The sequence below is a fragment of the Pelodiscus sinensis genome, chromosome 32 (genome assembly GCF_052426305.1).
Source record: "Pelodiscus sinensis isolate ZL-2025 chromosome 32, ASM5242630v1, whole genome shotgun sequence".
In the NCBI taxonomy this organism is placed as follows: Eukaryota; Metazoa; Chordata; order Testudines; family Trionychidae; genus Pelodiscus; species Pelodiscus sinensis.
The window spans coordinates 14,783,984-14,807,272 of NC_143083.1; the positions used below are offsets into that span (position 1 = coordinate 14,783,984).

The 23,289-nt window shown below is 47.6% G+C and overlaps 1 protein-coding gene across 4 annotated transcripts in view; it reads right to left on the reverse strand.

The window, feature by feature from the left end:
- STK11 (serine/threonine kinase 11) overlaps nucleotides 1-22,946 on the reverse strand; it is a 63,602-nt gene extending 40,656 nt beyond the window's left edge. The window contains exon 1 of one of the 4 annotated variants that reach the window (XM_075902665.2): nucleotides 21,714-22,935. In XM_075902665.2, the coding sequence (XP_075758780.2) occupies nucleotides 21,714-22,003 (290 nt within the window). In that variant the 5' untranslated portion in view covers nucleotides 22,004-22,935. Of the gene's footprint in view, nucleotides 1-4,473; nucleotides 4,609-5,823; nucleotides 6,114-21,713 lie in introns of those variants that run through there. The other 3 variants (XM_089774901.1, XM_089774902.1, XM_089774900.1) reach the window with 3 other exon arrangements.
- Between the last annotated feature and the right edge of the window lie 343 nt (nucleotides 22,947-23,289).

The window sequence follows — 23,289 nt, forward strand, 5'->3', positions numbered from 1 at the left end:
GGCCACAAAGGACCATTAGATCATCTAGCCTGACCTATCTAACACAAGATTAAACCGGAGTAAAATATTTTCCCCATTAATCATAGAACAGTCACAACTAAGATCACTGTAACAGTAAACAAAACAATTTCAAGGGAGCCTACTGAGTGTCGCAGTACAGAAGGGATGAGCAAAATACACCCCATAGGTCAGATCTGGACTGCCAAGCTACCGATTCACCCAGCATCTCTACCCCACATAACCCAAACCCTCTGCCATCTCGCTCCTGCACTGATACCTGCTTCCAGACCTGGCATAATAGTCTCCTGCTGCCCTAGGTCACAACTCAAACCCATGCATCCCATCTCGCGCCTCTACCCCAGGTCACAACCCTTTCCTTCACCCAACCTCCCTTTCAGACCCCCTCCATTAATAATGGAAGAGTGCAACCTTTGACCACTTAAATTTGTGGAGTACCCTCCCCGCCATCAAAAATTATCACCACCCCTGCTGTAAGGTGCCCTGATAAACAAGAATAGTCCACTGGCCAGTCACACTCTTGGCTGCTGTTTAAAATGAGGTTAATCTGTTTGCAATTCAACTCTCAGCCCCTCCACAGCCCCCTTCTCAGTCACTGATCACGGGGACGGGGAAGGGACGAGGCTTGTTACTCAACGCAAGCGCTTCTTGGCGACTAGGCCCCATGCGAATTAAGGAATGCTAGTTGTGCACAGGGAAAGCTTACACATGCCACTGCTCCTCCTGCAGTGGTTATTCAAGGAGATACACAAATAAGCCAAGGTGGCATCTAGGAAGGAAAGCTGTAATTTTCCTGCTTCCCCATCTCCTCCCTGGCTTTACCACAGGAGAGTTAGCTATCAATGGTGCCTTGAGACGGAGCCACAGCCTCACTGTCCAAGAGCATCACTTCTCTGGCCATGCACTGGATCCCTAGCCATAAAAGGGAAGGCAGGCCTCAGACTGGGAGCGGTGAATCACTTCATCATTGCAGCAAGCGTTGTTTAGAGTTCAGCTTGTTCCAGAGGTTCCCACTGGACTGGAACCAAATCCTCCCCTCTGATTGTGCTACCACTGCAGATGCAAGAAGTAGATAGGTACAAGTGGCTCATGCCGAATAAAAACCCAAATTCCTCTCATGCAACAGAAAACGATCTAGGTAGCTCCTGGGACAGACCCAGATGAGCTGGCTGCTGCATACTGAGGGAGGAAAGACACGCTGGGGCTTGGGTGAACTGAGTAAAAGAAAGCCCAAAACCAAACTGCAGCATAATCAGGCAAGCACCTGGGGCCAATTACAGCTTGCTAGAAGCTATTGGTTGATTAGACACCTGCAGCCAATTAAGGCCTGCAGTGCCACTTTAAAAGGGCTCCCCCAGACAAAAAGGGGGAAGGAAGAGAGTAAGGACAGAAAGGAGGAGCTGTGTGGGGTGAGCAGAGCACTGACCAGAAGGTACCAAAGGAAAGGAGCTGGGGGGGACTGTTTGGAGAAGTGGCCAGGGAAAAGCTGCCAGATTGAGTGTGGCAGTAACCCTGCCTGTTGCCACTGGCTTAGGGTCTCTGGGTTGAAACCCAGAGCAGTAGGCAGGTCTGGGTCTGGGTCTCCCCCTCGCCACCAACATCTCAACCTCTGCCTGGAGAAGGGAGATCAGGAATCCAGAGAGGATTATACCCCAAACTTATGAACTAGCCTGTGATGAGGATGGATCCTGCCTCTAGTGAAGAGAAAGAGGCCGTGGGGAGGGCCTCTGACACGATCCACCAGTAGCACAAGACTCATGGGGAACAGCTGGCGCTTTGCCACACTCCTTAGTGTCCTCTGCTGAACCTCTGATTTGCTCCAAATACATTTCAAACACCCGCATGGCTTTAAAGTGTCTTTGCAAAAATACGCCATTTTAATGGGATTCTTGGTATCTCAAGTCCTAATTCTAGTTTCGAAGACCAGGATTTTCACAAAAGCATAAAATGGCTACTTTTGTTTTCAAGTGGGTTTGTTTCCATTCCATCCCCTGCGGCATATGCAGCCATGCAAGGAAATTTGTGTTAACACAGAAGGCCTGAAAAGTGAAGCCACCTGGCTGGTCTATTTTCATTAGCCATAGCAAGCAAAACAAACAGAAGAAATGCACGTTTTGAAGGTAAATAGTTGGGAATATTTTAGAAGGCCAAAAATATACAGGGCAAAAAGGTTATTCAAAGTCAGGTTTTGCAAGCTACAGGCTGTCAGGAAGAAGAACTTCTAGCCTCAAGCAGAAGTGGACGCTCCCTTTCAAACAAAATATTCTCACCAAGTTAGAACAAACTATGTGGCTGGGCTTTTGCATGCCAAGCATCCATTTATTTAAAAAAAATGGTGAAAGCAAATCCACCTCCAAGTCCTTGGGTTTCTTCTCTTTCATGCAGAGTTCTTACTACAAGCAATGTGTTAAGATAACAAATGCCCAACAGTCACAGGATCTGGGTGCTCCAGAACTGTATAACTATCTGCAGAGGAGTGCTACACATCTCGTAGGTCAGAGAAGCAATCCCATCCCCACAGCAACAACAAAACCACCTTGGGTGTCTCCTCTCATGCCCTCTTATCAAGTGGAGATGGAATCATTGGACTGCCTCAACCACCAAGAGTAACATTACCAAGCAAGGAACCCCCCTCCCCAATTTCCACCTCTGTTCTCTCTTTTGGTCCCTAAATCCACAGGGGGCTTTGTGCAGTCTGCAAAAAGTTTAAGCTCTAATCAGTTCTAGAATACCTGCAGCAAGATTGGCTGTGGCTTTAACAGAGCATTGGAAAGATACGGCAGTCCCAAGCCAGGGGGAGAAAAAAGTGCTACTAAGTGCAACAGGCCTATCAAAAGTAGGAGAACACAGAGAACCCTACCTAAAGGGCCTCAAGGTTAGCCTGGATTCTGTCCGGAAAAAACAGCTGTTCTGCTAACAAGCAGAACTAAAAGCTATTATTCTGCTCCATGAACTTGGGACTCATGGAGAGTCTTCTCTGGTCAGGGAAGTCAGCCACCCATGCCTCCCCTATGCATGGGTTATCACAGGTCCCCAACCGGGTGCATAAACTAAACAGGTTTCCACCATAAAGGGATTTAAATGTGCCAGTCAGGAAAGGCCATTTAACCTGTGCTTACTACTCTGAGAAGAGAAGCAGCCCACATCTTTCTGGTGTTTTCACTGGACTCCAGAAACACCCAAAATTGACTGAGGGCTCTAGCGGCAGCTTACTAGGAAGCACAGCGCCAGACTCAAGCTGCAGTGAGACCCAGTTTGCAGCCACCATCACCCTGAAAAGTGCTGAGGCTAGTAGAGAACAGAATACCACTCTGGTCAAATGCAGCACATGCTGGGATGTGGCTTTGCAGATCATGCCTCCCAGCCAAATCAAGTTCCCATGGTCTTATTTTAAATGGGCAAGTTTTAATTTGGCCATTTATGGCGGAGGTGACCTCCCAGCTCAAAAGCAGGACCACCAATTCAACTGCACAGTTAGTATCAATAAGCTTTTTCTGGAGAGCCCCAATGAAGCTACCAATGAGTTGAACGCAACACTTTCAGCCCCAAGCAAGCTACAGCATGGCAGCTGATTTGTGGTTTTGTAGCCAAACTGGATCAGAGTCATACAAAATGTTTTCTTCCCTAGAAGGGAAGTATCCAGTTTTGGATACTCCACCGGCCATGTGCCACCGAAGATTCCTGATAAACCCGCACCGAGGCCCACAATATGCCGCGATGCCTAAGAAAAGCAAATCTGCAGCAAAATCGGAAGTGACGCACAAAGATGACATTATCCTCCCATTTACCAGGCAAGCTGCTTGAATAGCTCCAACTAAGGTACAGAGACAATATGGCCCTCAAGCTGTAGACAGCTGACAAAACAGGGGAATTTTTCCCCCTAAACTGACTGTATTAACCTTTCCCAGTCTGTGTATGGTAATGGTAAAATGAGAAAGCCTTTGTCCTGCTGAAAGTCCGGAAATTAGCAAGTTAAAACTTCTCTGGAAATTTAATTTCACTTGCCGTAGGGGATATTGAGTCAGCCACATTTTTTTTAAAAAAGTCTTCACTGTGCAATGATTTAGAAAGGTTAGTTCAACCTCCTCCTCCCCACAGTTAAGAATCAAGCTCTTTCACCCCATTCCAATACTACTATTCCCAATCGGTGTCCATTAACATGGCCTACAGCTAAGTCACCTTGTGCTCTGACCCTGCCAAATGTCCCAAATGAAGCAAGACTGAATCAATATTTGAATGAGGATAAACAAGAACAAAGAACAAACAGGCATTTCCAGGGGGTGCTTAATAGCCGTCAAATCACTCAGCATTCAAGTTACCCCATATGCGCTAGTAGGGTAGAGATACAACCAAATTTTGCAGCTCCCCCCACCCCCATGTCCAAAGCTAGACACCCAAACCAAAATCTGGGAGCCTAAATAAGCGGCCTTATTTTCAGAGGTAATTAGCACTTACCAACACATCCTTTTGGATAAAACAGGATACATATCCTGGCCACCCGCCACTAACCCAGAACGGAACAGAGCGCCATCTCTGTGGAGCTATTTGCAAGCTCTGGGATTAAGATCTCACTAATGCACTTTATTTTAAAAGTAATAATCTCAACACCACCCGCTACCTCTTATAGAGTGCTTTCCTCTACCTAAAATGCCCCAAGAGAATGCTGGGTCTAGTATTCTTTACTTCCCATTCTAAATTGCTGTGACCTGTTAAACAGCTAACGGGTTTCACGCCTGACGCAACTGCACTTGATTAGCAGACAATGCCATTCTAGCTTTCTGTTTGCTGTGGGATCTTTTCAGATGAGCAACAGAGTTAAGATTAGGAACAGAAGTTTTCCTTTTCATGACCAACCTAGGCTCCAACGCAGCTCTTTCGTTGACAGCAACCCAGAATTCAATATGTGGCTAAAGGACATCTGCTGTGACATGTGCCACAACTTTGGAAGCTGGCAGCCCTGCACAAGTTTGATACAAAATGTTCTGTCAGGGTATATTTAAGCCAAGTTTCATTCAGGCTCACATTAGTAAGTTTTCCTGATTGATGTAACTTTTCTCCCTGCTAGCGTTCACAGTGCACTTCTGATCTCATTCCCCATTTCCTGGGCTCAGCATCTGAAGAGACAGGTCCAAGAATAGGCCTTCCAGATTGTCACACTAAGTTCTCCACAGTGTCTCCTGAGTGACTTGGCAAGTTAATTGGAAAACAAGGTGACAGTCTTCATGTGACATAGTGCAAGCCTGTATTTTCTACCCCATCCCTTAACTTGCCATGTTTAACATCCAGTTTTATTTTGCTAAACAATGGCCTACCGTGCATAAAGCTACAGCCACCCAATACTAAAGATAGTAAAGAATCAGGTTATCAGTCATTAAACCAGGGCTACTCAACATGCGGCCCGTGGCCCGTTTGTTTGTGGCCTGCAGGCAGGTGGGAGCCAAAACAAAAAAGTAGTCAATATAATGGTCTTCTGTAGATACAGTTTTTAGCAGTTACCTGCAACTGACCAGCTTTAGGAAAAAACCTAACCTGCTCCCTTCCTCTCTCTACTGCTATCCACAGAGAAAGTCTCTGGCTAATGCCCCAAAACAATACTGCAAATTCCTCAGATTCACAGGAACCGAGCTGGTTCCTAGTGCATGGAGATCCTCACAGGGAAGGTGGCTTTCCCCCAAAAGCATGGCAGCACCCCTCAAATCTCTCTTGCATGAAAAGATGCAAACACTGCAAGGTACAGGATGCCCAGCTGGTGCAAGCATGCAGAGGCAATGCAGAACATCAGAGACAGCCACATGTTTTACATACCAGACACATAAGGACTGCTCACTGAGATCAAAAGCCAATATGAAAAAAACCATTATTCTTCCATCAGATAACAGGTAGTAACACTGAAGACTTGAACTCTGCTTCAGCCGGCTGCACTGATCCCGAAGACAAAGCTGCAGAGAGGCATGAGGAGTGATATTTCCAAGGCAGTTTCAACAGCCCGGGGGGCAAGCTGTCTTTGCTCAACTTTAAACCACAACTGCACGATACCCTGAAAGTCTAGCAGTCACTCCTGCTCCCTCCCCCCAAAAGCACAACTGCACAATGGAGGATCTATCTTGAGGCCTGCGTGGGGCAGACAAGCAGTAAAACAATGGAGGAGACTTGTCCTTGAGCCCGATAAGTAGACGCAGTGCAAACCTTGGGAGTCACATTCCATTCGGGTTGATTACTAGTGATGTGTTAGCAAGAACACAGCAAGGACAAGTAAAGGCACTGGTAGCCTGTGGTTACTTTGTCCCCCATACAGACCCCTGCAGTTACGAGTCATTAACCTCTGGCTAACGAGCAACATAGATTAAAAAGGTGACCTCCAAAGAGTGGTTTGCTTCTCAATTAAAAAAAAAAAAAATCTGCACCAAGGAACCTTGAAAGCAGGATATTTTGAAATAATATTCCAGAACAGTGTTCATATGGGGAATTATTCTTGAATAATTAAAATAGTTACTGAGTTAGTGACACCAGTCAATCTCCCCATGTAGAAAAGGCCTAAGAATTTTATCCTCTCTTCCAAATTTCCGTGCATGGTTTCAGTAAACATGCCCTATTTACGCGACAGCTTACAGTCAGACTATAGTTTGCGTCAAAGACAGCTACAGAGAAAAGGCATCTCCAGAGCAACAATGTGTACTGTAGCTTTGCTGAAACTTGAGAAGTGAATCATTTGTAAAAAATCAAATAGTTACAGGGGTTTCCTGAGCATTTGCCAGGGACAGAATTTGCCCCTGTAAGCTTTAGGTGGACTCCACTAACAAACACAAGGGTGTATCGGCACCACTCGCTGAGAAGCCGTGGGAACAAGATCATCTGAAAGTCTCACTACCCTTTGGGACTGGGAGCGAGACAGAGTCCTGGCTGTGTTAGCTCTGATGAGCACAAGCCCTGCCTGGATGTTGCCCAGCTATCGGCCATGTCCCAACTCCAGTTGCTCTGACCTTTCACTTTGCTAAAACACTATATCCAATGTTTTAAATTGTGTGCACTGCTGGGAGCTGGCCAAGCGGTTAAGAAGGTAGGGCTGATCTCTTGACCCATTCTGTTAAGCAGCAGTTTGAATCCTGTCTAAAGCTGCTTAGGAAATGCTGTTGACTGTAGCCACATAGGGTCTGACACATGGCCACAAGTCTCTGACCTGAGAAACTATGGGTGGAGACAGGAGAGGCCTCCATGGAGTGCTAGGAATAGCTCTGCCAAGGAGAAAGTTTAGGCTGAGTCTGATTTACCAACAAAGCCAAACCCTTCTCTCACTCCACAGCCAGGTAGAAACTCGCACTGCTCATACATCCTTTGCCTCCCACGGTAACAGCAAGAGCATGGTGGTTCTGAGAGAGAGAGATAAAGATGAACTGAGCAAGAGCCCCAGACTTCTTTCAATAACAGCATAATGCTTGATGTCTTTCCTACCACCACCACTACTGCCTCCAGTTCCTGGGTAAGTATGAGAGTTACCAAAAAGGTAAAGCCAGCTTCAGCCACAGTTTAATGTCTGCTGGGATGAGATGGAAACAGGGCAGCACTGCACTTACAAAACCAAAGCCGGACAACGCGAACGGATTCTCAACACTTGCCATTCTGTCCCACTTGACCCTTCCGGCATTTCTTAAAAGGAAACTGTCTAACTTCCTGAAAAAGTTGTAAGTACTATGTGGCAACGGCATTTGGTGACATCCAGTCGCAAGTATCTGACTGAAAAATCAGGAGCTAGGGGCTCCGTTTCCATTCCTGTTGCAGACTACAGCCTTGCCTTCCCTAGGAGAAAAGATCTGTCCATTACATCGACCTAACAACCCTGAAACTGCAAACTGCCTTAGCATTACTAGGTTTTTACCTTAACGGTAGTTACCCTGCATTAACGCAAGAGGAAACACAGAGCCCACCCCTTCTCCCATGCCTCCAGTGGTACTTTGTGACAGTGATTTCATGTTTTTGCTTCTACCTTAAGTTTTTACACTGCTGTCCATGACTGGCATGTCTGAGCATCCAAGCAACCAGCTTCAAAAGCCTATGCTTCTGTCTGAATATTATACCTGTGCTAAGATACATAACTCACCAAATTAAGGACGTGAAGGACTAGTCTACTATAGGATAAGCAAATGCTTATTGGCAGGGCTCGCCAGCCGTGCTGTCCGGCATTCTGCGCATGCGCAGATCGCCCGAACCCGGCTCTTCCGGGATGTAATCTACTTGCCATGGGCGAGTAGATTACATAGATTGTCGAGCCCTGCTTATTGGACAGTCAACATGCTAGTCAACTAGTTGCTTCCCCCCTTGCTACCTCTATCCGAAAGAAGCAGCAAGGGAAAGGGGGAGAAGAGGTACTTCAAAGCAGCAGCACCAGATGGAGCCTGGGATCAGTGGGGGGAGGGAGTCCCCAGCTGATCCTGGGTTCTGTGCGGCGCTGCCACTTCAAAACGCTGTGGGGAGCCGGCATCAGGCTCCTCGCGGCGTTTCAAAGCGGCAGCACCGTGTGGAGCCAGGATCAGCTTGAATCCCCATCAATTAGTCAGATAGTCCCTTCTGTTTCTCATCTGCAATTAGCCAGCTAGTGTAGCAATGAGCCATCAACAGTTCAAATGAACCACTTCGACATACGAAGGCCTCATTTTCTATTAGTTATACCAGTAACTGTTCCGAACAGATCCTTCCAAAAGTTTCGTGGGTGGGATCAGCTCTGCCTTAGCAGAGCTTCTTCTCAAAAATCAAGTAATTAACAGAGATATTTTCCTGCAATTCAGTGGCAGTTACCAGAGAGTTACCCACCTCCAGAGAAGGTAACAGGGGAGGGATCACACGAGGATTCCCTGTTGTGATCCCTCCCTCTGGGGCATCTGGCATTGGCCACTGTTGGCAGACAGGAAACTGGGCTAGATGGACCTTTGGTCTGACCCGGTATGGTCATTCTTATATTCTTAATTCCATCTGTACCCTTTGTCACCACCAAAAGGGGAGGGGGGGGGACCCAGAATACAAAAGGGGGAAAGAGACCCCAAACAAATCCATGACCCAAGATAACAAGGGGAAGTTCCCAAGAGTCTGTTTAGTTTAAATGAAGATAGATCTGTAAGACGATTTAGCAGCTCTAATGACAGTCATGACCAAAAGGCTGAAGTGGATTAAATTAGCATGGACACTGCAGTCGGCATTAGTGTACGTCTAACCAGTTTCTGTATAATGAAGGGAGACATGGTGAGAGCTTAGGATAAACAAGTGGAGAGGAGGAAGTGAAGCCACCTATTTGAATGACTGTTAGGGGGAGAGGTGAGAGAGATACCAATATTGAAGAGGCTCTTAAATGCCTGAGCTATGCAACACACTCATACTTTCAAGCATTGCTACAAGTATAAACCCAGTTTGCCTCCATCGGGCTGATAAAGATAAATAGGATACACTCCTACAGTGCCCTTAAGCCAGAAGCGCATGAACTGCACAGTAAGGACACATCAATAATGCATCTGGGAGAGCGTCTTCCTGCCTGGGTCTGTGGACATAGGACAGGCTCAAGCTAGTGCTCTAAAAATAGCTATGGAGACATTGGGGGGAGGGGGGCGAGAAGAGGTCCAAGCTGCAATATCTAACGCAGTTATTTTCTGTAAAAGGTACTGAAATGCAGCCATCTCTAGTGTGGAAGCCAACCAAGCAGGCCACTTCCCAGAGGAATGGTTATTCTTAAAACATAGCCTGGGGTCTGAGCCAAAGTAGCAAGATGAAACAACTCTCAGACTTTGATTTCCTCCAAATCCACTTCCATTTCCAAACTTCTCACGGAAGAAACGTCAGTAGATGCCTCCATTTATGCCTGACACAAACCAGCTTTTCCCGTAAAAATGAGAGCAGATCCATCCTAGCAACACTCACTCACTTCACAGAAACTATTAGTGGCAACTGGAGAGAACTTTAAGGAACTGTAAGCCCCTGGCACTTCCACCAGCCTCCACAGAGCCCAACTCATCCTGTCCCTGCCTCAGACAGGGCAGCAGGTTCCTTTTACTATGATCTCCTTGTGCTTTCACACTCATTTTCTAATTTCCAAGCTTCCCTTTCAGTTGCTCTGGCTTCACGTCTCCCTCACTTGCTATTAAAAACCCACAGTATTAACATGTAATCTTAGTGCATCGCATATGGATTAAGGCGAGGCCAGAGACTAAGGATATAAGAGCTAACCGATAAGCATCATTGGTTATGGTTAAACTCCCACAGCACAGCCAACACCCAGCCCCACTGCCAAGGAGCCTGCTGCAGGCCCTGCCATAAGCCTTATACTCAGGTCTTCTCATTTCCAGACTAAACAAACCAACGCTTTCTAATCTTCCCTCACAGGCCATATCTTCTCAACCTGCCATTCTTGTTGCTTTTCTCCAGACCTTCTCCAATTTGTCCACATTTTTACATGAAATGTGGTGCTCACAACGGGCCACAGTACTCCAGCTGAAACCTACTGAGTTCACAGAAGAGTGCAGCCCAGAATCACATTTGCTTTTTTTGCAGTATCACCACATGTTGACACCCATTTAGCTTGTGGTCCACTTTGACCCCCTAGATCCCTTTCAGCAATACTCCCTCCTAGACAGTCAGTTTCCATTCTGTATGTGAGACACTGATTTTTCCTCCCTAATTGGAGCACTTTGCATTTGTCCTTATTCAACTTCATCCTGTTTAACTCAGACCATTTCTCCAGATCATTTTGAATTATGACCCGATCCTCCAAAGCACTTGCAAACCCCTCCCTGCTGGGTCTCATCTGCAAACATTATCAGCGTACTCTCTATGCCATCATCTAAATCATTGATGAAGATATTGAACAGAATCGGTTCCAAAACTGATTCCCACAGAACCCTCCTTGTTATTTCCTTCCAGCATAACTGTGGACCACTGGTAATTACTCTCCAAGAATGGTTATCCAGCCAGTTACGCACCCACCTTATAGTAGCCCCGTCTACTATAGTAACTGCATCTATTATAAAGGAAGAGTGAATTTTTGCTTTTAGATAAAGCCAATGGCATATATTTAAAAAAAACACCACAAACAAAAATGGACCACCTTAAAGAGTTTACATACCACATTCTCCCCCAGACAGTGGGGCTGAGCACTGTTCAGATCATAATATAAAGGTCTCTTCTGCATGCACCCTATTTATCACTATTACCTGGGCACAATGGGTTATGTCATGGAATTTCTTCTTTAGTATCTGATTTCCTGAATCTAGTAAGGTTTGAGGCTGGTCCCTCAAACAGTGAATTTGCTTTGTTGATTAAGATATTACACATGCAATATCCTTATACCTATCAAGTTCACATCGAGGCTACCTCTGTTTACTGTCATCATGACAAGATATTGCAAGAATATGGGTTCATGCCAAACTATAACCAAAGAAGGGAAAAGACACTGTCTCTTCTAAAGGAAAGGGTTATGCTTTCCCCAGTCAGACCTATTAGACTTGCCATCACTATCTGTCTAGTATCTTGCTTCCAGCTGTAGCAAGTACTTGATACTTCAGACAAAGGGAAAATCCCTGTCATGCAGTTAGCTCGTTGCCCAACGTACTATTTGATGGGAGGGGGAAGGGGCAAAAAGATGGAAAGGGCAAACTCCTTCCTGACCCCAGCATACACCTTTAAGCACAAGATGTTAAGGTCCCCTCTACAGATAACCACAAGTAGCTAGAGCAGTCAGTCACTCTCAAAGCATGCTCTGCAGACTGTCTTGCAGGTGGCCCAGGGCTCAGCATTTGGTTGAAACACCAGTGCCAGCTTCCTGCTGTGAGGGGGGGGAAGACGGGGGGGGGGGGGGGGGGCTAGGCCAGATCTAGCTTGTGGGGAAGGAAGCAGCTCCGCCTGCTGGTGTTTCCCCTCCCTCCAGCTGGGAGAACATAAGTGCAGGAAACTGCTTTCCTGGAGGCTTTCCCCGCTGGTCCCATTGGCTAGACTCACAGCCAATGGGAGCAGCTGGGGGGGGGGGGGGGGGAGGAGGAGTGTCAGAGCCAGGTAAGCGTCCCGCCATGCTCCTCATGCCCAAACCCTACACCCCCTCACCCTCACACCACCCCCTTACCACCAAAATCCCCCACCATATCGCAGACAGCACTGCTTTCTCTCAGAGAGAACACTTTTGTAAGCTAGACTATCCAAAGAACACACTGCACTAGATCTAGAATGGGTTTGCCTAGGAATGTAGTGACTGAGGCTGGCATGTTTTTCTGAGACTCAAACTCTCCATTTATCTGAGGAAGAAATACAACCTGACAGGTGCAGTGCAAACTCTCTCCCACTGCCAGCTGTATGCCTCAACCTGATCTCAAGGTGATCCTGTGAATAAGAGGAGAGTTCAGACGCCATTAGCCCTCGGCTTCTCCCAGTAACAGCTAACAAGAGGAGTGGAGGGGACAGCTAACTGCTATTGTGGAAATAGTTGGTGAGACATGGACACTTGCTTTCCAGACAGCCATTTGTGTTTACATCAAACAGATACAAGAGAAGAACACTTCTCTCTTCTATTAATCAAGGCAACTACCAGATAAAGATCAATGTGACTAACCAGGCTGCATACCATCAGCAGAGCAGGATCAGTCATTTCACAGCTGGGTTTTTCCAATCAGTTACCATCACACACAGTTACACCATACAAAGGATTTCCCTTCCAACTAAAGCAAAGTGCATCTTCTGCAGCAAGCTGCTTTTGACAGCCTCACCACTGAGAACAGCTGATGCTCAAAAGCCTTGCAGATACTGCCATTAACCCTCCCTGTTCAGTGGCTGCCGATGCCGTTAATAATGGAATGCTACAGCTCGTGCCATTAACTCATCATTGGGAGCTCTCTCCCACGGCAGCTCACCATCCTTTGCTTTCCGGTTTTCTGCCCGTACTTCCCGTTTCTCATGTTCACACAGGACCAGTCCAAAGGCACAACAGGTCTGTACTCCAGGAGCCCATGCTTGGGGACTCTGCCTGTGGCAGGTGGGGGGAACCCCGGCAGAATTAGGTAGCCTCACCTTTCCGCAAGTGCAGATGGGTCCCTGCTCGATGACCAGCTGGAGCTGCAGAGCCCTCAGAAGCAGCTGTCAGTAGCAGGCCCCGGGCCACACTGCAGCCCCACTGCTGGTTCATTTTGGGAGGAAGGATGACCAGACATCTCAGGGACCACACTACTGTCCCAAAGACCTTGGGGGGAATGGGCTGGAGTAGCCCCACTTGGAAATGGGAACTATCACACAGGTTGAGATGAGAGAGGGGATAGGCTCTATCAAGATCAACATCGACTTAGCACAGGAGGATACTGGTTTGGATTGCACGTCAACAACGACCGATCTTCTTCCCACGCCTTAGTCCCTTACATGCTCCCTTCCCCCCCCCCCCCCCTCGGCCCAGGACGTGTTACCGTAGTGCCATCACCACCATCCCCACTCAACGGGAGGGTCAAGAAATTCTCAAGGCCTTTTCTGTGCCTCTCTTACTCAGTACTTGGAGGCGCTGAGGCGTTCACACTGAAATACAGATACAGAGGTCAGACTGCTGCTGCTACACACAGCAACCTGATCCCGACAGCTCATTTTCCCCAAAGTTGAAAGCACCAGAAACACACCCAAGCTTGTACAGGCAGATGAGCCATTTGGAGCTTAATAGATTTCTCCCAGCTCCAAATTCTGTGTGATCCTCTAGAAGGAATCCTAAGGATGGTAACACATAAGAACGGCTGTACTGGGACAGACCAAAGGTCCTTCTAGCCCAGTATCCTGTCTACAGACAGTGGCCAACACCAGGTGCCCCAGAGAGGGTGGACCGAAGACAATGATCAAGCGATTTGTCTCCTGCCATCCCTCTCCAGCCTCTGACAGACAGAGGCCAAAGACACCATTTTATCCCCTGGCTAATAGCCTTTTATGGACCTAACCTCCATGAAATTATCTAGCTTCTCTTTAAACTCTATTATAGTCCTAGCATTCACAGCCTCCTCTGGCAAGGAGTTCCACAGGTTGACTACACGCTGTGTGAAGAAGAACTGTCTTTTATTAGTTTTAAACCTGCTACCCATTAATTTCATTTGGTGACCTCTAGTTCTTCTATTTAGGGAACTAATAAATAACTTTTCTTTATCAGCCCTCTCCACACCACTCATGATTTTATAGACCTCTATCATATCCCCCCTCAGTCTCCTTTTTTCTAAACCCAGTCGTTTTAACCTCTCCTCATATGGGACCCGTTCCAAACCCCTAATCATTTTAGTTGCTCTTTTCTGAACCCTTTCCAAGGCCAAAATATCTTTGAGGTGAGGAGACCACATCTGTATACAGTATTCCAGATGTGGGCGTACTATAGTTTTATACAGGGGTATACATAGTTTTATACAGTTTTAAACACCAGTGAGATTCGCTCTCCTTAATAGCTGCAGTAACTGACACACCCCACACCCTGTGTCAGTGTTCAGTCTGATGTTACAAACCCCCACCCCAGCTCTTCTATACACAGTAGAGGTTCCTAATACTTCACAGCTAAATCCGGCATCTGGCTCCCAATCGGCGGGCAGAGTAACACAGGCAGGTCAGGCACCAAAGCCTTTCCTGATTTACCTAAAGAACAAAACTTGTGACTGGATGAGGATTAGAAGCCAGCTTCAGACAGCCAGTAAGCACAATGCATAACCTACTGCAGGAAGCTAACAGGTGCCCAGCTCCATTATAGGCTGCTGCCCACAAGCAAGGTTGACAGGGTTTTGATTTATCAATCATTGCATCAAGTGGCCACATTGTTTGCTGACTTACCCGCCTCAAACCCCGAGGGGTTTCTAGTGAGCATGATATTCAAACCAGAATGCGATTGCTGAGCATGGTTAAGTACCGTACAGGACGCTTGGGACATGCACAGAAAGTCCCAACCACTTAATTAAGTGAGAGACTATTAACGTTAAGTTTTATTAAACTTGTGCTGCTGGCGAGAAATAAGCATCTGGGTTTTTTTTTTTTTTTTCATTCTGGCATCCCTGCTAAGCTCCCCTTCTGTAGATCTGGGGTAGCAGCCAACCATTACAGTATGTGGCAGAACAAGCCACGCCCACCTCTCCCCACAGACAGGGTCCCCCACCATTACCTCGAGAGGCACCCATCACACCCAGGGAGATCCCCACCAGGAACAATGAACAGGGAAAGGCAAATTGCTCAAAGGACTCAACTCAACATTTGAGATCACAGCTTCTGGATCCCTGAAGCTCCTGTGGTAGGAAACAAAGTGAAAGACCATGATTCTTCCAGTGCAAATGAATCGAGGATGCACATTAACCCTGCTGCAGCCTTGGACACGAGCTAGGAACCACGACAAACCAACAATGCAAAAAAGACACCCCTGCATGTTAACAGAGACTCACATGTTGTAGCCAGGTCCATCAGCGTGACTGTTTTATGATGGAATTTCAGAGATGGCACTAACTTCACCCCAACTGCAGCCATACTAGGGCACCAGGCTAAGGATGCTCAATTTAGATTAATATAATTTGCATCAACTATTCGATTAGTCGATAAGGGCACCTCCGCCTCAGAAATGTAGCAAGAGCTCTTGCTCCATTTCAAAGGCAGAAGTGCCGCAGGGAGCACGGCCAGTGGGGGTGGGACTCAAACAGTCCCCCACTGGTCCCGTGCTTCCAGCGCTTTCCTTTTGAAATGTACAAGAGCCACAGGAGGGAGGGCTCTTGTACATTCCAAAAGCAGGGAGCGCAGGGACAGCAGGGGACTGCGAGTCCCCAGCTCACCACAGGCTCCCCGCAGCACTTCTGCTTTTGAAATGTAGCAAGAACTCTGCTACATTTCAAAGGCAGAAGCACTGCCAGTTCCCTGCTGCGCCCCCTTCTCCCCACAGAGATGATGCTGGGGGGAGCAGGCTTTTAAGCCAGCTCCCCCCAGGACTACTTCCTGCTCCCCCCCCCTTACCGCCTCTCTGTGATAGACTAATCGAGTCACTAGTTAACTAGTCGCTTACATCCCTACACCAAACTACAATATAGTTGTGCTCAACTGTAGTAACATGGTTTGATGAATATCATGGCTTAGGCCATGTGCACCATCATATTAGAGGACATAGTAAGAAACCAGGGCTGGAGTATGGTCCTTTGCATGGCTGGCTTATTCTTCACTGTGAGGAACTTGGTGCAGAGACAGCAAATGTAGGACAGCTAGATAGAGCCCTGCACAGATACCAAATTTGGTAGCCACTAGGGATGCAATAGTATAGCCGATTAACCAATAAGCAAGAGTTTATTGGTTAATGCTATAGACTACATGCATTCTCCCCCCTACTTGCTAGTACATTTAGCAGCAGGCTGGCCTGCAGTCCTGGCTTGCAACAGGTCTGGGACCTACCCCTGCTGCGGCTCTGTACTTAAAGCATATTATGAGCCAGGCAGGCAGCCCGGCTCCGTTCTGGCTCGCACAGAGTCCAGGAACTTAGACCCACCCTAGACACGGGCTGCTGCCATCCCATGCTGCTGCTGCCTCTTTATCAGAGGCAGCAGCACAGGGTGACAGGGAACCAGTCTGCGAGGGGAGCTGGTTTTTAAACCAGCTCCCCTCGAGGACCAGCTCCCCCCAGTACTCTGCAATGTTGCCTCTGATAGAGAGGCAGCAGCGTGGAGTGGCAGGGGGCTCCTCAGGAGTGAGGCTGGAGTGCATTGGCTGCTGGCCCCGCCCCCGGGGACTACAGAATAGTCAACTAATTGATAAGAATTCTTGAGGTTACTTGACTATTCAATTAACCAATATTTATCATCCCTAGTATCCACACCTGTATCCACGAAAGTGAGCCACTGAAATCTGCAACCACATCTGCAGATGCGGATAACTCTGGATATAAAGCAGATATCTGCAAGTTTGCAGGTTCTAGATAAATTGGTATCTGCATCTACACAAACAACACACATGTGCACATCTATGGATGTGCAGGCCAGGGGATATAAAGCAGATGCCTGCAGATTTGCAGGGCTCTACAGATAGCCCCTTAAGGCTCAAGCAAGCGAGGATCTCTTAGCAGTGACTCAAGTCAACCTTACTGTCGCAGTGTACTGTGCAGACTCTCCAGCCTCCATGCCAAGCACTGGCACCCTCGCTTGCAACACTATACATTTAGAGCTCTTAGTCTAGCAACTAGAGCAAAGACCAGCCATCACGTAACCTTTCTGTGCTGGGGGCAAACGTCCAAAACAGACTCAACTAGGAGCACTCCAGTCAACCCTTACCTGCTTGGAAAAGCCCTCTCACTGCATGCACCCCTACATGGCATGTGGTGGTCTGGTCCAGTGGCAGAGAAAAGGAGGGATTTTGCTCTCAAATGGCATTAGCTAACAACTGGCACGTTGTACGGTTACGTAGCTGAAGTCACAGCCAGATCAAAACTTTTGTCCAGCAGCAGACTCCCCACCTGATTATGGAGACAGATCAAGAACCTCACCATGTACATCTGCAATAAAAGCCTCAGTCCAGTCACAACCTTTTAACTCTTCCTCCCCAAAATAGAAAGCAGGGATGTAGGGGTGAGGGTGGAAATACAATCCCTGCGCTCTACAAACAATGCATGTGTCTCATTATGACAAACACACACAAAAAACCCTTAAGGCAAGTTAATCCTGGAAGGGGGGGGGGGTCTAAAATTAACAAGTCCCAATCTGCTTGATTTTATTGGGCCATGCACTACACCACCTTTGACCACAGCTCTTTAAGGACTATTTCGGGTGTTCTTTGACATTCTGGGAAACTGATCGACTGTGCAGAGACAGGCAGTGCCCCCCCACAGCTTTTCGCTGAGATTGGATGACTACAAAAAACAGTAAAGAAAACGTATTCACTTTTTAATAAATGTGCTGGTGAGTGACATGAGACCAGCATTTACCCCCACAGCAGGTAAAGTGCAAGAGCACAGGGAACATCTCCCTTCCCCCATCTGATGTGGACTCCTGCCCAAGGGGAATTAAGCCAAGACCAAACGTAGGTTAAATTGGCCACAGAGCAGCGAACACCCAGCAGCAAGTTTCAGCACATACCAAAGTGAACCACATGCAGACTGCTAACCAGGAAGCTAGATGGTTTGTATCCTAGGAGTGAATCACTCCTTTTTAAGCATTGTTGGCACACATCCAAAGGGACAGTTACCGGACTCCTCTACTCAGATGGAAAGATGGGGGCTCTGATTATTAACTGTGGGCCCAATCACACAGGAGTTGGAGAGCAAACAACTGCAAGTGCACCAGCATCGCTAGGCCAGTCATGTTTCCACTGAAGCAAACCGTGATGGATCAGGAGCAGGGCCCCAGTACAGCTCAGACTGCAGACAGCACCCTCACTCATGCTCAGAACCTTGGTGTACGGAAGGGCAATCTTGTCCGGTTGCATCAGAGAGGTTAGCTTTGGCTCCGAATGGGGGATTAGTCCACTTTCCATAGCATGCAAACGGGAGCAATGAGTTTAAACCATGTTTAAGGTGGCTCCTCAAATCTGCGTGTAGCAAAGTTTTAATGACGTTTGGCCAGACAGCGTGACGAGGAGCAAGCCGCATTGGAACAGTGCTCGGGTGCGGTGCTATCTGGAGTCCAGTCACTACTAAGATTTGATCCCCATGCAAGCTGCCCAGCCAGACCATCCCATTTCTCTAAGTACCGTCACGAGAAGCCCTGAGCACAAAGTCTACACTGCTGGAGACTTATCACTTATATAGCAGTAGTGCCTAAGACGGGGTGGGAAATAATTTTTTTTGCCAGGGACCACTTAATTTTTTGAAGTGGCCCTGGGCTGCACCTGAAGGGGCAGGGCCTCAAAGGGAAGGAATGGGCCCAGAATGCTTCTGGGCTTCCCCACCCACAGACCATGATTGGTCTGCGGGTGGAGGAGCCCCTTTGCCCCTCCCCCCCCAGGGTCTCCCTAGGCACCCATGCCCCTGGTGGTGGGAAGAGACTTCCTGTGCTCCCCCACATTCAGGTCAATCAGAGCCTGGAGGCAGGGGGAGCACGTGAAGCCTTGTCCCACCCTGCCAGGAGCGCGCAGCGCTTCAAAGCACTTCATGCTCCTGGCAGGGCAAAAGAAACTTTGTGCACTTCCCCTCGCACCCGAGCCCTAATTGGTCTGGGGTCGAGGGAACGGCAGGGCCTCCACAGGCCGGATCAACCTGCTTGACAGGCCAGATCCAGCCCACGGGGGCCCTTTTGCCCACCCCTGGCCTAAGAGCTTCCACTACGGCAGGGGCCCATGGAAATCTGTGACACGGATTCAAAGTTTGATCTAAGAATCATAGAACTGGAAGAGACCTCAGAAAGTCATCAAGTCCAGCCCCCTGCTCTAGGCAGGACCAATCCCAACTAAATTGACCCAGCCAGGGCTTTGTCAAGCCAAGACTTGAACACCTCTAGGGATGGAGACTCCACCCCCTCCCTAGGTAACTCATCCCAGTGCTTCCCCACCCTCCTAGGGAAATAGTTTTTCCTAATATCCAACCTGGACCTCTCCCACCACAATTGAGACCATTGCTCCTTGTTCTGCCATCTGTCACTACTGAGAACAGCCTCTCCCCATCCTCTTTGGAACCTCCCTTCAGGAAGTTGAAGGCTGCTATCAAATCCCCCCCTCACTCTTCGCTTCTGCAGACTAAACAGACCCAACTCCCTCAGTCTCTCCTCATAGGTCATATGCTCCAGCCCCCTAATCATTTTGGTTGCCCTCCGCTGGACCCTCTCCAATGCATCCACATCCTTTTTGTAGTGGGGGGCCCAGAACTGGACATAATACCCCAGATGTGGCCTTACCAGAGCTGAATAAAGGGGAATAATCACTTCTCTGGATCTGCTGGCAATGCTCCTCTTAATGCAACAAGATGCAATAAGCAGATGAAACAAGTGAGTTGAGGAGGGAAGAACAGGCAACAAAACCAGACCATTTAAAGCACAGACTTAGAGCTAAAATAGACCCTTCCTAGAAGGCTGAAGTGAAAGTCTGCCTCAGTGTTTAGGAACTACAGCTGTAGTAACAGCCAGCTGCAACTGTCTAGACACACCATGTTGGTCTCAGAAATTAGTATTTTTTGCTAGACTGCTCCGATTACTAAACAAGCTAGATGTAACTGAACAAAACTTCAAAAAGAACCTCAAGACAGTACAAGACTTCTTCCACAGTTCCCCCCTCGTTAAATGGACAGTTAATTCAGGGAATTCTTATGCACTGGCACGGGACAGCTTTTAAAATAAGTTTGCCATAAGGAAAAGGCAACCTCTCAGTTCTTTTGGAGACACTCCGGATGTAACTGGAGAACTTAAGGGTGAGGGAAGAAGGGAGCAAAGTGACAGACACCTCTATGGAGCAGGGGAAAAAAAAAAGAAACACCCTACAGGCAATGTTTTATTACACATTAACCAGCAGTTTACTTTTATAATGAAATGGAGCCCGAACAGCAGACATAGCAAGGTCTCATGGTTCGATTTCATGACTATACTGTAGCAGTTCACTCTGTACTCTCAAGGTTAGGAGGTAAATCTGAAGAGCTAATCAACAGAAGGCCTAATACAGGACAAAGTATCATCCAGCAATCTTAAAAACAAAAACACCCTACACACCTCCAAACTAAAGAGTCCACTAGGTCAGGGCTCTACACTCAGCATGCAATGCCTGAGAATGTAAGATCAGGAACATCCCAAGAGACTTCTAACACATCCTGCAAAGGTCCCTCTTGCTTTGAGGTCTGCTTCAATTAATTCTTTCTTGAAGCAGCTTTCGGGTCACTCCAGAGAAACAATCCTTTATTGCAGGGCTATACCAAGCAGTTCGCTACATTTCTTCAACAGTCTCCATGGGGTCATTGCACAAAACGTCAAGAAATGGTTAGCAAACATTATTCATTTTTCTTATGAGACATTGCATGGAAAAACCTGTATTCTAACAACTTTGCTGGACTGAGAGAAGTTAGTGCACGAACAGCTACCAACACATTACTTAAGATTTATGGTTGAAGCACTTTAAACAAGACCTGAGTGACATTAAAAAAATCCACTGTGGGCAAGTACAATATCCCCATTTTACAGGTAGAGAAATAAGTGACTTCCCAAGGTCATACTTAACAACTGATCAAGGCTAGACTCCAGGTCTCCTGATGCATGGTTAGTGCACAATGCACTGGATTATGCTCCCATCTATGTAACAGGTCCCTAAATGCACAGTCCTTATGGCATAGGCTGTTAAATGCAAAAACACACACCTATAATTCTGCATAACGTACATGACTATGCAGACTTTAAAATTTGTTTTAATTATACATTTTTTGTTAGCTCTCAAGCACAATGCAACTAGCCATGTGCTTCTTTTGTGTAAGACTCCAGAAACTGGGATTCTGCTCTGTGGCGATATTAGAAAACCCCTACCATGCCAGTTTATATCATGCATAGAAACGCTTGCTCTGCCATTCCTCTGAGGTGATGTTTTCTTTCTCTGTTCCCCACTGTTGTGTGGTATTTGACAGCCACTCCTCACCCAAACTGACTGCATTTCAAGGGGAAGTAATTCTCACCTGTACATAAGTTTGTAAATCACTTTCAAAATGTAAGACTATATACAGTGTTGTACAAAATACAGAATGTCAACTAGAAAATACTGACCAAACTTAATGCCTTGATTATAAGCTACAGGAAACTTATACTCACTTTTTAACATTTGCCTCCCCATTAGGGATCCTGCGTAGTTTCTTCTTCTTCAGGATTTTGACAGCTCTCCGACAGAGGGTTTCAGAGTCCAACATCTCCTTGACTTTGCCATAAGACCCTTCTCCAAGTAAGTCCCCCATCAGGTATTTGCCAATGAGCTTGGCCCTTTTGCGTCGGGGCTGGTAGATGACTTCCGTGGAGTCAATGCGATGGATGAATGTGTCCATCCCCACAGACATCAGTTCACTCTCTGCAAACATACTCAACTCCTGCAGCTCCTGCACATCCATCCTGGATTTAAGTTCTTCAACCTGTTTTCTTTAAGTGCTCAAAATTTGAATCCGCTTCTTTAATTTTCAATACTCCCTTTTACTCCTTCTTGAAATAAAAGTTATCCAGAAGATTGTACAAATATTAATTAAAAAAAACACTATGAACTGTTTCCAGCCAAGGAGGGTCCTACAAAATCCAGTGCCTGGCTCCAATAACTCAATATATTGTTAATAAAAACAAAAAAGTCTCACCAGGTACTCTCTCAGTTTGGGATTTGTTTTACTTTTGAGCTGATCCCACCACTTGGCGTCTTTCAAGTCAACTTGCTCTCACTTGGCCTTCAACTGGGCCACAGTTGATTCTTAAGTGCTAGGTCATCCTCCAGGACTTTCAAACCTCAGATAACAAAAAGACAGTGAAGTCTCTTTTCCGACTTTCCATTACTAGCAGGTCATGGTTCCCAATTCCAAACTGCACGTTGCAGTGTCTTTTATGCTCCCCTGCCGCCCTGACCTCCCAGGGATGAGCTCTGGTGATTTCTCTCAACCGTTTGGTAGCTGGAACCAAGTTTCTTGGAAGGTGTCTTCAACACCTATTCTACTGTCTTCTCTTTCCCTCCCAGTGAAAGTTTGAGGCCTTCTGTGCCTATCAAGATCTCCCAGGGGCATCCTTCAACCACCTGGATTGTGCCTGACACATGATGTGTCACCACCACTGGTTCAGGCGTCAGGCAGGCAGGCAGGCAAGACAAACCCCACTAAAACTTGAGGCAGCCGGGCCTCCCTCCTTACAGCGAGGGGAGCGAACTCTTTCCCCTTTACGAGAGGCAGAAAGTTGGACTCGCTTGTGGAGGGGTCACGCCGGGGACGCTAACGCTGAGGAGACCCCCCCCCCCCGCCTCACCACAGGTGTCAATGAGGAGACCCCCCCCCCGCCTCACCACAGGTGTCAATGAGGAGACCCCCCCCGCCTCACCACAGGTGTCAATGAGGAGACCCCCCCCCCGCCTCACCACAGGTGTCAATGAGGAGACCCCCCCCGCCTCACCACAGGTGTCAATGAGGAAGACTCGACCCACTTAGCTCCCCCCCATGTCACCACACGCCCCCCCCCGAGGTAAAAGGTCACGGCCCCAACACTCAACCCGCGGGAGTCCGGGGCGCTGCCTTCCCACAGCCCCCCAGGAAGCTCACAGCTCACCCCAAAGCCCGGGGACCAGCGGGGGGGGAGCTGCACCCCCCGGCAGGCCCCCCCGCAGCAGAGCAGCCCGGGGCGGCCCTAGCCTGACGCAGGGGTGGGGCGG